The sequence below is a fragment of the Colletes latitarsis genome, chromosome 6, assembly GCF_051014445.1.
Source record: "Colletes latitarsis isolate SP2378_abdomen chromosome 6, iyColLati1, whole genome shotgun sequence".
In the NCBI taxonomy this organism is placed as follows: domain Eukaryota; kingdom Metazoa; phylum Arthropoda; class Insecta; order Hymenoptera; family Colletidae; genus Colletes; species Colletes latitarsis.
This window is the reverse complement of record NC_135139.1, coordinates 10855878-10866601: the sequence shown is the minus strand read 5'-3', so window position 1 is coordinate 10866601 and position 10724 is coordinate 10855878. Positions and strand designations below refer to the sequence as shown.

General features: G+C 32.4%; 3 protein-coding genes across 3 annotated transcripts; all 3 read right to left on the bottom strand.

Annotated features, from left to right (window-relative positions):
• Window positions 1-461: 461 nt before the first annotated feature.
• Mrps6 (mitochondrial ribosomal protein S6) lies at window positions 462-1707 on the bottom strand. Its single transcript, XM_076766475.1, has 4 exons — window positions 1560-1707; window positions 997-1136; window positions 717-881; window positions 462-641 (listed from the first exon to the last, which is right to left on the bottom strand). The coding sequence occupies exons 1-4, from the start codon at window positions 1602-1604 to the stop codon at window positions 539-541; spliced, it is 453 nt and encodes a 150-aa protein (XP_076622590.1). The 5' UTR covers window positions 1605-1707; the 3' UTR covers window positions 462-538.
• Window positions 1708-3100: 1393 nt separating this feature from the next.
• Mic26-27 (MICOS complex subunit 26/27) lies at window positions 3101-6625 on the bottom strand. The gene is made up of 6 exons (XM_076766120.1): window positions 6419-6625; window positions 5961-6142; window positions 5553-5677; window positions 5204-5437; window positions 3808-3947; window positions 3101-3266 (listed from the first exon to the last, which is right to left on the bottom strand). The coding sequence occupies exons 1-6, from the start codon at window positions 6431-6433 to the stop codon at window positions 3237-3239; spliced, it is 726 nt and encodes a 241-aa protein (XP_076622235.1). The 5' UTR covers window positions 6434-6625; the 3' UTR covers window positions 3101-3236.
• Window positions 6626-7521: 896 nt separating this feature from the next.
• On the bottom strand, window positions 7522-10066 carry Wwox (WW domain-containing oxidoreductase). The gene is made up of 7 exons (XM_076766102.1): window positions 9435-10066; window positions 9234-9298; window positions 8772-9008; window positions 8515-8710; window positions 8257-8442; window positions 7898-8153; window positions 7522-7830 (listed from the first exon to the last, which is right to left on the bottom strand). The coding sequence occupies exons 1-7, from the start codon at window positions 9527-9529 to the stop codon at window positions 7609-7611; spliced, it is 1257 nt and encodes a 418-aa protein (XP_076622217.1). The 5' UTR covers window positions 9530-10066; the 3' UTR covers window positions 7522-7608.
• Window positions 10067-10724: the final 658 nt, after the last annotated feature.

Below are 10724 nucleotides of genomic sequence, written 5' to 3'. Positions count from 1 at the left end.
TTAAATGTATTATGAAAGACGATACTTTCGCAGGTGATTTGAATAAAATTTAACACGGTGAAGGGAGTAATAACCTCGTATGAAATTTTTTTTCATTATTATTTTGCTTTTAAATATTCTTCGATCGCACGTGCTTGCGCCTATGGAAATTTGGGGGTTCAAATGAGGCTTCGTTACAGACAAAAGACACACGGTACAATAGTAGTAAGTCAGAAGAACTCTAGGTGGCGCACAAACAAATGGCGCTTTATTTCTAACAGCGCCGCATTTTTTATTATAAGAATATGCTTTGGGCTAAGTTTTTTTATATAAAAATATGTAAATTTTATTCATTTTTCAACACGATCCGATCAAATACGATTTTTTCGCGACCCATCCTGACTGTCGAGTTCCCAACATTTTCAAGTTTTTGCGCACCTGTACTTATTTGTAATGTGCAATGATTAAACTGAATCACCAAGTTACGTTTAAATGCTTTATTCCCGGTTGATATATACAAAATACTATATTATGTAATAAATAACAACGAATACCTTGCTTATCTCAAGAAAGGATAATAATCAAGCCCAGAATTGTACTTGAACTCATTCTTCTTACTCTTTTGGTTTTTAGCTAATTGTAATAATTTCTGCACACTAGGCCTGTGGGACAAAAAATTTGATGAAATGTTCAACTTCTGTTCCATAAGTACCTTGTTCATTAATAAAAATAATTACCTATAAGGTGGAGGTAATAGTTCTTCATTTAATGTGCATTCCTGATGCGAGTTTGGTACAACTTTATTATATATAGATGCTCTTACAATATCTACATCTCTCATATAATCATCTTTTATATTCTTCAACAAGGATGGTGGAACATCAAAGCAAACTAGGAAATGACTGAAATACAAAGAATATAACATAGCTATAATATTTGACCTATTTTATCAATATATTTCTAATGGATACATAGTACTAAATATAAACAAAAATAATATTTAACTGATAGACGTACCAAGCTTCTTTATAAATTTTTCCATTACTCTTTGCCTTACATGGAAGTTCTTTTTCTCCCCAATTTTCAATTTTCCTAATAAACCCACCTTTATCAAATATATTATCTGCCACTCTCCTCAAAACACTTGCATATTCCGACTGTAAATATAATTTGTTAGTCACTTATATGAACTGAGCTTCAAAGTACATAAAATAATATTTGACCTAATAAGTAAACATTAGATTCATTTTGTCATTTGCTATGCCAAAACTTGTATATTCTAAATTGTACGAAAAAGTGGTCGATCTAAGAAAACAATTAGACACACTTTTTAGAAGGTTCCTAACCTCAAATTAACTACCGATTACATTTTTACTTATGTAATTCCAGTAAAGGATGTATTACAAATTTTCATAGAGTGGAAGAAAAGAAAAATGGTCTTGGAAACACAAAATTGAATTAAAGAACAGGATTCTTGTAATATATAATCACATAATTAAACAACAGAATAATAGGTTAAATATATTTTACGTATATAAATAAACACAAACTATACAAAAAGCTACAGCTTATTACGATACCTGTTTCATGACTCGTAATAATAATGGCATTTCGTAAGTTGGCATCTTTATGAATTACTTTTATTTCAAAGTAATTAACAAAAACACTGCACTTCTCTGCAGAGATAAGCAACTCTTTAAGGTTAGGTTAGGGTCAGGCAACGTTTAAACTGAGAACTAAAAAGGTTGTGGGAGCGACGGGTGAAAGAAGTATTCATAGAGAGAAATTTGAGAGATTTTTCAAACTAAAAATCTGAAAAAATTCCTCAACATGTACCCCAATATCTGACGCGTTTCTGAACTTTTTCATATTTTTATGAACGGAGTGTTTTCTTTCAATAACCTATTGAATGGACCATTTTACGTTCAATTTAGTTTGAGGGTACTTTTGACCTTATTCGGCTATACTCTTTTAAAAATCTCTTTGAGTTCTAAAACCAAATATTTTCAATCATAAAAGTACTATAAAAATATCTTATTCAATCAATTTAATTCGGAATTCTTGCCAATATTCAAGGATACTTTTTATAACCATTTCGTTCGTAATTGAGAAGTGTAATTAATTAGTTATTAGCGATGGTTCTCTAAGTTGTTACATTAAAAACTTCGAAGCAATGTGCCGGCTTCCGATATATGTTAATAACTATTTAATTATTGACGGAATGGTTAGAAACGGTATCCTTGAATCTTGCCCAGAATCTCGACTATAGCATTAAACTCTAAAAGTTCATAAACTAATCCCAGGAAAAGAGTAATTAGTAAATAATTAAGCTATGTGCATCAATTTATCGAAATGGCGGACATTGTATCTCTCTCTCTCTCCTTGTCGCACTCTAATGCTCTCCTTTTCTAGCCGATTATGACTCCATCTACGGCAAAACGTCCAAGTTTATCGAGAAATAGTATGCTCTCTGCGACACTTGATGGCGCCATAATCGAGTAGAGAAGGAGAGCAAGAGAGTGCGACAAGGAGAGAGAGATACAATATCCGTCATTTCGATAAATCGATACACATAGTTCGATTATTTACTAATTGCTCTTTTCCTGGGATTAGTTTATGAACGTTTGGAGTTTAATATTATAGCTGAGACTATAAGGTACTAGAGGTATGGCCCTCTGCAGCCATTTAAAAAAATAACCATAACCATAACCATAACTTTTGAGCGCAATATGTGCATACACCATTCGACAATCCGTTGGGGTTGCAATTTGCAACCACTCGAAATTCGAGACACTTTGTATTTGCTTGACAAAATTCTATATTTTTTGCCTATCCTGGCCTTGATTAAGGCTATGAAAAAAAGAAATGTAACCTATAAATTTATACAAAATAGGCCTAAATTTATAGGTTTCATTTCTTTTTGCCACTTTGGTGCTATTCGCTTTACCGCTCTGCCGTTTTCAATATGGCGATGGCATAAAACTTTCGCTAAAACGCAGTTCTGTGTCATAATCCTGGCCGACTTACCGAAGCCCAAACAAGACGTATATAACTAATTAATTACATGCAAAAATTTATAGAGAATTGGTTGGGGAAAATTAGGTATTAATTAGATTCTTATGTTTTAATTAAATTATTTAATCTCAGGCTTTTATACATTTTTATTTACAATTATAATAAAACATTATATAATTTATGTATTCCATTCATATTGTGAAATATTCATTTATTACTACATACGATAGTTCATTTCTTTTTCACTTCGATTTATTTTCAGGTGATTTCTCCTAAAATAAAATATTAAAATAGATATGATTATTATTGTTTAAACATAAATTTAATAAGAATAGGGGGAATGGTTATATATAAATGTAGGTAATCGAGATAGGAGGGGTACCTAATTAATTCCATTTATTCCAACTTTTTTTATTGTTCGAATTTTGTATTTCTGCTGTAGATGAATTTTCTGTGAATATAGTTGATTCTAGAGGTTTTAAACTATCTTCGTTATTATGTTGAAAGGAAGTATTGCAGGATTTTAATTTATCTTCATCAGACCCTCCAAGTACTATGATCAAAACTTTTCTTTAATAAACAAAGTTCTTAAAAATGTCATTTTCATAATTCATAATTAATCTATGTTTCGTGAATAATTTAAATTACTCTTTACAAATCTATAATAAACAACTGAGAAACATATTATCTTTAATTAAACTGTTATATAATATTTCGGAATATATTTTAGAATAAAAAGGCAAACTATATCAATGTGATTATAAGGATATGGGAGGAATGATGCAATAACGAAATATTTTTGTTGCATCCTACCTCCATTTTTTCAGTTGTAGTATTCGACGAATTCTTTTCAAAAAGTTGAGACATTTTCTGATAAAAATTCGACTCAACTAAAGTTTTCAATAATGGAAAATCGTTAAGTGAAATTTCCATTTTGTTATCGCCTGGTTTCACTAAAATTATTAACATAACACATTGAAATTTACAATTTCATTAATAGTTTATATTTCACATTAAAAATGCAAACTTTATGAATTGTTGTTTATCATTTTGTAATATTATATTTTAATGTAACTTGCTTCACATTTTGTTGTAAGAAAATTATATTGATCAATAATCGTAACAATTATTTATATTGATCGCCATTAACATGTTTGCTACCAACATTCAATTGGAAAACTATTTAAATTAATATACTATAGTATTTGTTATGAAGTATATAGAATATCTCGTAGCATATGGGGCTCACTTCAAGACTAGATTCTACAGATGAAAACAATTGAAAAGGTCCATATAAATATACATCCTATTCGACCTTGTTTTCGAGTTATGGCAAGTTTCTTCTTTAACACACCGTATTTGCTCATCTTCGCAACAAATGTTCGAAATGAGCTCCTTGCATCTGAACACAGGCCTGGAGATATTTTATTGACCGGTTTACCCTTTCAATTTTTTTCAGAAATTATTCGAATTTCATGGAAGCCTCGTACAGTCCTTCACTGACTTGAAGTGTGGCGGAAGGAATGCGGGAGAAGTAGAAGGGATACATCTATTCTCACGCACACATTGATCTCTAGCTATTCGTCGCGGCAGTTACACACACATGTAGACTGCCTGAGAGTAAGGGAGCGAGATATATAAATGGGCGGTCCGACTCCCCTTGTCCCAGTACCGTCCCGCGAGACTTCAAGTCAGCAGAGGACAGTACAATTCTTTCGCGTAACATTCCGACATTATTAATGAGCACTTTGTGTACATACAATAGATTTCAAATACAGTAGTGCCAACTTAAGTGTCCGCGCTCGGGATCGGCCGCGATCACTTAAGTGGGCATGGTTACTTATCAGAATTCAACCGAGATAAGAAAAGAGGATAAGTGCGAGTGAGGTACAATAGCTGACACCCGAAACCATATACCTACATATTATACAATGTATTGACAACGACCGGCGTCAAGTTACACTCGACACGCTTTATGTTCGAAGCCGCTTGACTTCCAAGAATTGGTGGGGATAACCGCGGAGACTTAAGTGGGTAAAAGTGTGGACTGTAACCCCAAAGATAATACAACTCGTCGCAGCTCGAAAACAAGATCGAATAGGACGTATGTTTCTATAAACTTTTTTTTATTGTTTTCACGTGTAGAATCTAATCCTGAAATGGGTCCCACACGCTACGGGACACCACGTATAATAATAAATATACATACCACCATAAATGAAATTGTAACCAATATTCCCATAATGTTCCACTGTATTAAATGCTTCTTTCGTTTCTTGAGGGAAACAAATGGATCCTACAATACCAGCACCCACAGAAGTACAAAGTAAACGTTTAAAGAATCCTCCTCGAATGCCTACTAAGAATCCTGTAGCACCACCAATACCAACAGCTCCTACTTGTGGCAAAAAGTTGCTTTTATCTTGAAGGTAATCTATTAAAACTATGAAAAAGAAATCATTAATTAGAACAATTAACCTAATGCTTTATGTGCTATACATATTATTACTAAATAAATTATTCACAAATAAAAATAGTTATCAGATGTAAATACGTACAATTAAAATTCTCAACAGACGATGAAACACTATCGGAAATTTTATCATAGACAACTTTTAATCCTTGCACCGATTGGCGTACTTTTCTAACATTTTCCTCCACGATAGATGGTTGTTCTTCTATGCTGTGAAAGACAATGATTGTTTTTTCTTTAAGTCATTGATTATCTACAAAAATTGTCTAATAAAATGTTTCTACAGGCAATACTATCACAGAAACTTTTATGTATACTGATTATTAGACTACAGAGAAACCTTATTATCCACAGGGTTCAGTTCCAAACCTTTCCGTGGATAATAGCAAAGCCTTTTAGATTTAAATTCAAATTAAATAAGATTTTTTTATAAGATATTTTTGTGCAAGAGAATAAAAATACATTCATCAATATGAAATTACTTGCGCTTTACCATGGCATCTGTTTAGATTGCCCATCATCAACAGAATAAATGGGCAGATCAGACGGTTTTATTAATTTCTTTGGTTGTGTTTCATTACTACATGGTGTAGTTTGTTCTTTTTGTGGATTGACAGGTTTCATTACTGGTACCGCAGCACATAGTCCACACGGCATCAAGAATTTCTTGAACAACTTCATATAAACACATATCTGATTTCTCTTTCATACATTATAGTAACAATATTTAAGCTACTTAAATCAAACTATTACTTGCATCTTTCTGAGCTACACCTGTTTATTTGGTAACATTATTGAACTTTACTAAAATATGAGCTTATATTCTATAAGCAAATATTCTATAAAACATATAAATAAGATTACGTAAAAGGAACCTATTTAATCGAAAATAATAAACGGTACACTTTGATGATTAAAATTTCATTCATGCCTTTGTAACTGTATAATTACCATTGTTCGTTGCATTTTATAATATATCAAGTTTGATCGAATTATGTTTAAAATTTATAATTCATTCACGAATTACGTAAAAATGCTTTAACACAGTTTCGAAAATATTTAATTTAACTCGATACAAAATTGAATATTGGCATTAGCAAAATGTGCTCTAGCAAACCAACATTTTGGCATGTTTTATAAGTATGCGACACCTAGTGTTCAATTCCAAAGTTGTATTTAATTCAGAAATACGCCCAGAAATTTCATTGAATGCAGAATTCTTAGAGTGTTGCTTACTGTTTATAATAAAATATAATTAGACTATAATACAGAAAAAGGACTTACCAGATTTACTCCAAGCATATATAAAAATTTGAAATGACGTAGGATTTATTGGTTATAATTAAAAACTTACATTACTTCGTATAAAATTGACATGCTTTATCAAGTTCTTGTTTACGCAGTCATTTGCTTAAAATTGCTAACGGTCAAAAAGAAGAAAATCGCGAAAGCTCGAATTTAACATTTTCAGCGCATATTTTGTTACGTCTAATACTCAAAATACATCGAAATCATTTATTCGTTAAAAATGCAATTGTAATGTTTATAATAATTAACACAAGTGAGCAATTAATTGAATTACTCACTCTTACACCGGTTCTGCCGAATTCCATTAAAACACCCGGTTGATAATCATCGCAACGATGTACTGGTTCCCTGCAAGTTATATCTTTACCAAATATTGTACCAATAGTAGATTCTAGAAATTTGTGCACGTAATTATTCATAATAATTTTGAATAGTTATTGTTATTACACTTCTTTAAATTTTGTATTTTTTATATTTTATGCAAGGTTGAAAGTATTAATTTAATAATAAATTAGTCATTTTAAATGTGAAATTGCGCTATTTTCACGCATATCAGTAATTTGTTTAAAAACTAAAAGCAAAATAATTTATTGTCTCGCTACTATGTTTCTATTAGAACTGTTTTCAAAAAATCAAGGAATCTGTATGTTTGGAAATGTTTACGATCAAGAATGGAAAAAGACGAGTCAATGTTTAAAAGACATAAAAATAATTTTATTAAATATATAATAAAATTCTTAACAAAATAAAAGTAAATATAAATTTTTTATTAGTAACAATACATTTTGGTTTTTACGTTTAACTGATTTTCGTTCATTTATAGTTACATTTTATTAAAGCATGTGCTGCTTTAGCGCTAACGTTTCCCAAAGTTTGTCTTTTTTCATAACACTTATTATCATTTCTTGACTAACAGACCATAATCTTATTGCAAGTGCAGGATCTAATGCTGCATTTGTTGGATCACAACGGTAACAATTATTGAAATAAACTCCAGTTACACCTTCCAGTTCAGGCGCAGTTGCACAGAAAACTGATGTACTTGCTGCTTGTTGCTACAAAATTTGAATAATTTAATAAGACTTTGTTTATACTTTTATTTGAAACAAATAAGTATCATACCAGTGATTTTGTGAATGGTCGCACTAGCATGAACAAAAATCGTAATATCCACGAATAACGGGATAGTGAAGATGAAACCATATTTCCAGGGTGGCAACTAAATACGCTCACAGAAGACCAACGTTTCGCCAATTCTTGTGCAAACAAAATATTACATAGTTTCGAATCATTATATGCTCCCATAAACCAATACTTGTATGCAGGAGGGGAAAGAGTTAATTGATGAAAATCTTCCGCTGTTCGAAGCGATGAAAATCTGTCGAAAAGTAAAAATAAAACATTGTAATTAGATTCTTATGCCAGAGTAAAACACGTTTATTATTATTTATAATTTTTTTAAATTAAGAAATTTATAACACCTGTGAGATTCGCTTGACACCACCACTATCCTAGAATTAGGACAATTTCGAATTGGATGTTCTAACAAAAGTGTAAAATAAAACTGAGAAAGATGATTCACTTGAAATGTTGTTTCATAACCATCTTTTGTAAGTTCGTAAGGAACTGCAAAAACTCCAGCATTTAATATAAGAATATTTAATGTTCTAGAAATGGCAAACACATTAATAATATAAATAAATTGATAATTAGGAATTTTTTTTATAACGTAGAATTACCCATATTTTTGTTTAAATTTTTCAGCTGCTTCTTTAACACTATGTAATGAAGATAAATCTAAGTGTAATGTTTCACATGTTACATTTTCCACTTCTTGTTGTATTTTCTGTACCGCTTCTTCGCCTTTTTTTAAATCTCTGCAAGCTAAAATAACTTTGCAGCCATGCAAAGCTAATGATCTGGCAGTTTCGAATCCTACAAAAACATTAATACAATATTAAACAAATATATTTAGATAACATTTATGATCATTTACCTATGCCTGTATTAGCTCCTGTAACAATGGCAATTTTGCCTCTTAAATCTCGACCATATAGAACAGATAATGCTGTGCTACTTCCATCAAACCGTTGCCGTACAGGTTGTGATAATTCTCTATATTCCGTAGCAAATGCAAGTCGTGGATCAGTATATGTTGTTGTACGATTTGCATGATCAACGAATAAAACTTTACCATCATCTAATGCACATCTCTCCCATCCAGATGGTAATTCTTATCAACAAATAACATAACAAAGTTTTTATCATATTGATTCATAATATTTTAGTAACTGTACAATGTTTGCTAAATTGAAAATGTTTAAATATTTTAAAAGTTATTGTACATTATAATGTTTTTGTTAACATTCATTTTCTACATTGACATAATAAAAACGATAATCAGTTGGCAATTGAAGCGATCTACATTATTATAGTGATTTATGTAGTAATATTGTACCCCCTTCAACAATCTTTTTACGACCGGTCCTAGGATGTGTCCATTGTGTACCTTTCGTATAATGGCTAAAAAAAGAAAAATAAACATTGTTGCGATAGATCCTTATTTTATAAATATACTTAAATCTTTTATATAGTAATAGCTTTTATCAATGTATTGTAATAGCGATGTATTGATAAAAATATCGTAAATATAATTTACTTTACATAATAGACGTTTCCGTCAATAGTTGTCATTTCCTCCCATCCAGGAGGTAATTCATCTTCACTGTCAGAATCATTTAAAATGCCTACCATTTTCTTCAATAATTATTTGCTGTTTTTACATAGGCTTGCATCTAATCGTTGCTTGTCAGTATTTATCAGGCGCATTAATTCGCATACTTAGAATAAATACATACATATATATAATAACATGTCTGTATCTATATGTAATATGTATTACCAACGTAAAAACTGGAGAAAAACAATATAATAAAGACTCCTTTTCAAGTAGAACTAGAAGTCATGATTTTGCTGTTTTACTAGAAGTTTATGACTATGTATATACATACATAGTAATTTGCATAAAGTCGCTAATGATTTTACAGGATACATCAGAGATGCCAGAAAGGCACCGAAGGTGCTCTCTCACACTATGTCACATTACGCGTACGTGAGCTCGTGGAGTTTCGGAAACCCGACAAAGGCAAAGTGACGCATGCCCTCTTTCTCGATTCTCCGAAGCTGCTCAAAGTAAGTTCGGACTGTCTCGTGGGAGTTGAGAGAGAAAGGCTCACACTTCCCTTCTCGCTCTTGAACAACTAATATCCGATCTCCCATCAACAGGTCTCCACTGGCTTCTGCTGACCGCTGCTGACCACTTCTGTTACTTCTGACAACGTACAACGATTACGACTGGCTACTGTTAGTCTCTCCCAGACTCTGCTGACCGCTGCTGACCACTCCTGGAATTTCTGACAACGTATAACGATTGCTACTGACGTCTGCCAGCCTCCGCTGGCCTCTGCTGACCGCTGCTGACCACTCCTGTTACTTCTGACAACGTATAACGATTACGACTGGCTACTGCCTGCCTCTGCTGGACTCTGCTTGCCATTGCTTGCCACTGCTAGCCTCTGCTGACCACTTCTGACCACCCCTGATGCTTCCGACAACGTATAACGATTACTACTTGTTACTGCTTGCCTCTGCTGGACTCTACTTGCGTCTGCATGCCTCTGCTGGCCTCCATTGGCCTCTGCTAACCGCTGCTGACCACTGCTGACCACCGCTTATATTTCTGGCAACGTACAACGATTACTACTGGCTACTGCCAACATCTCCCGACCTAAGCTGGCCTCTGCCAACGTCTCCCGACGTCAGCTGACCATCGCTGACCACTGCTGACCGTTGCTGACAACTTGTGACATGATGTAATATAATATAATATGTTTATATGTATTAAAGTTTTGTATAATGTAAATCTATGGTAATAAATGTTATAATTTCA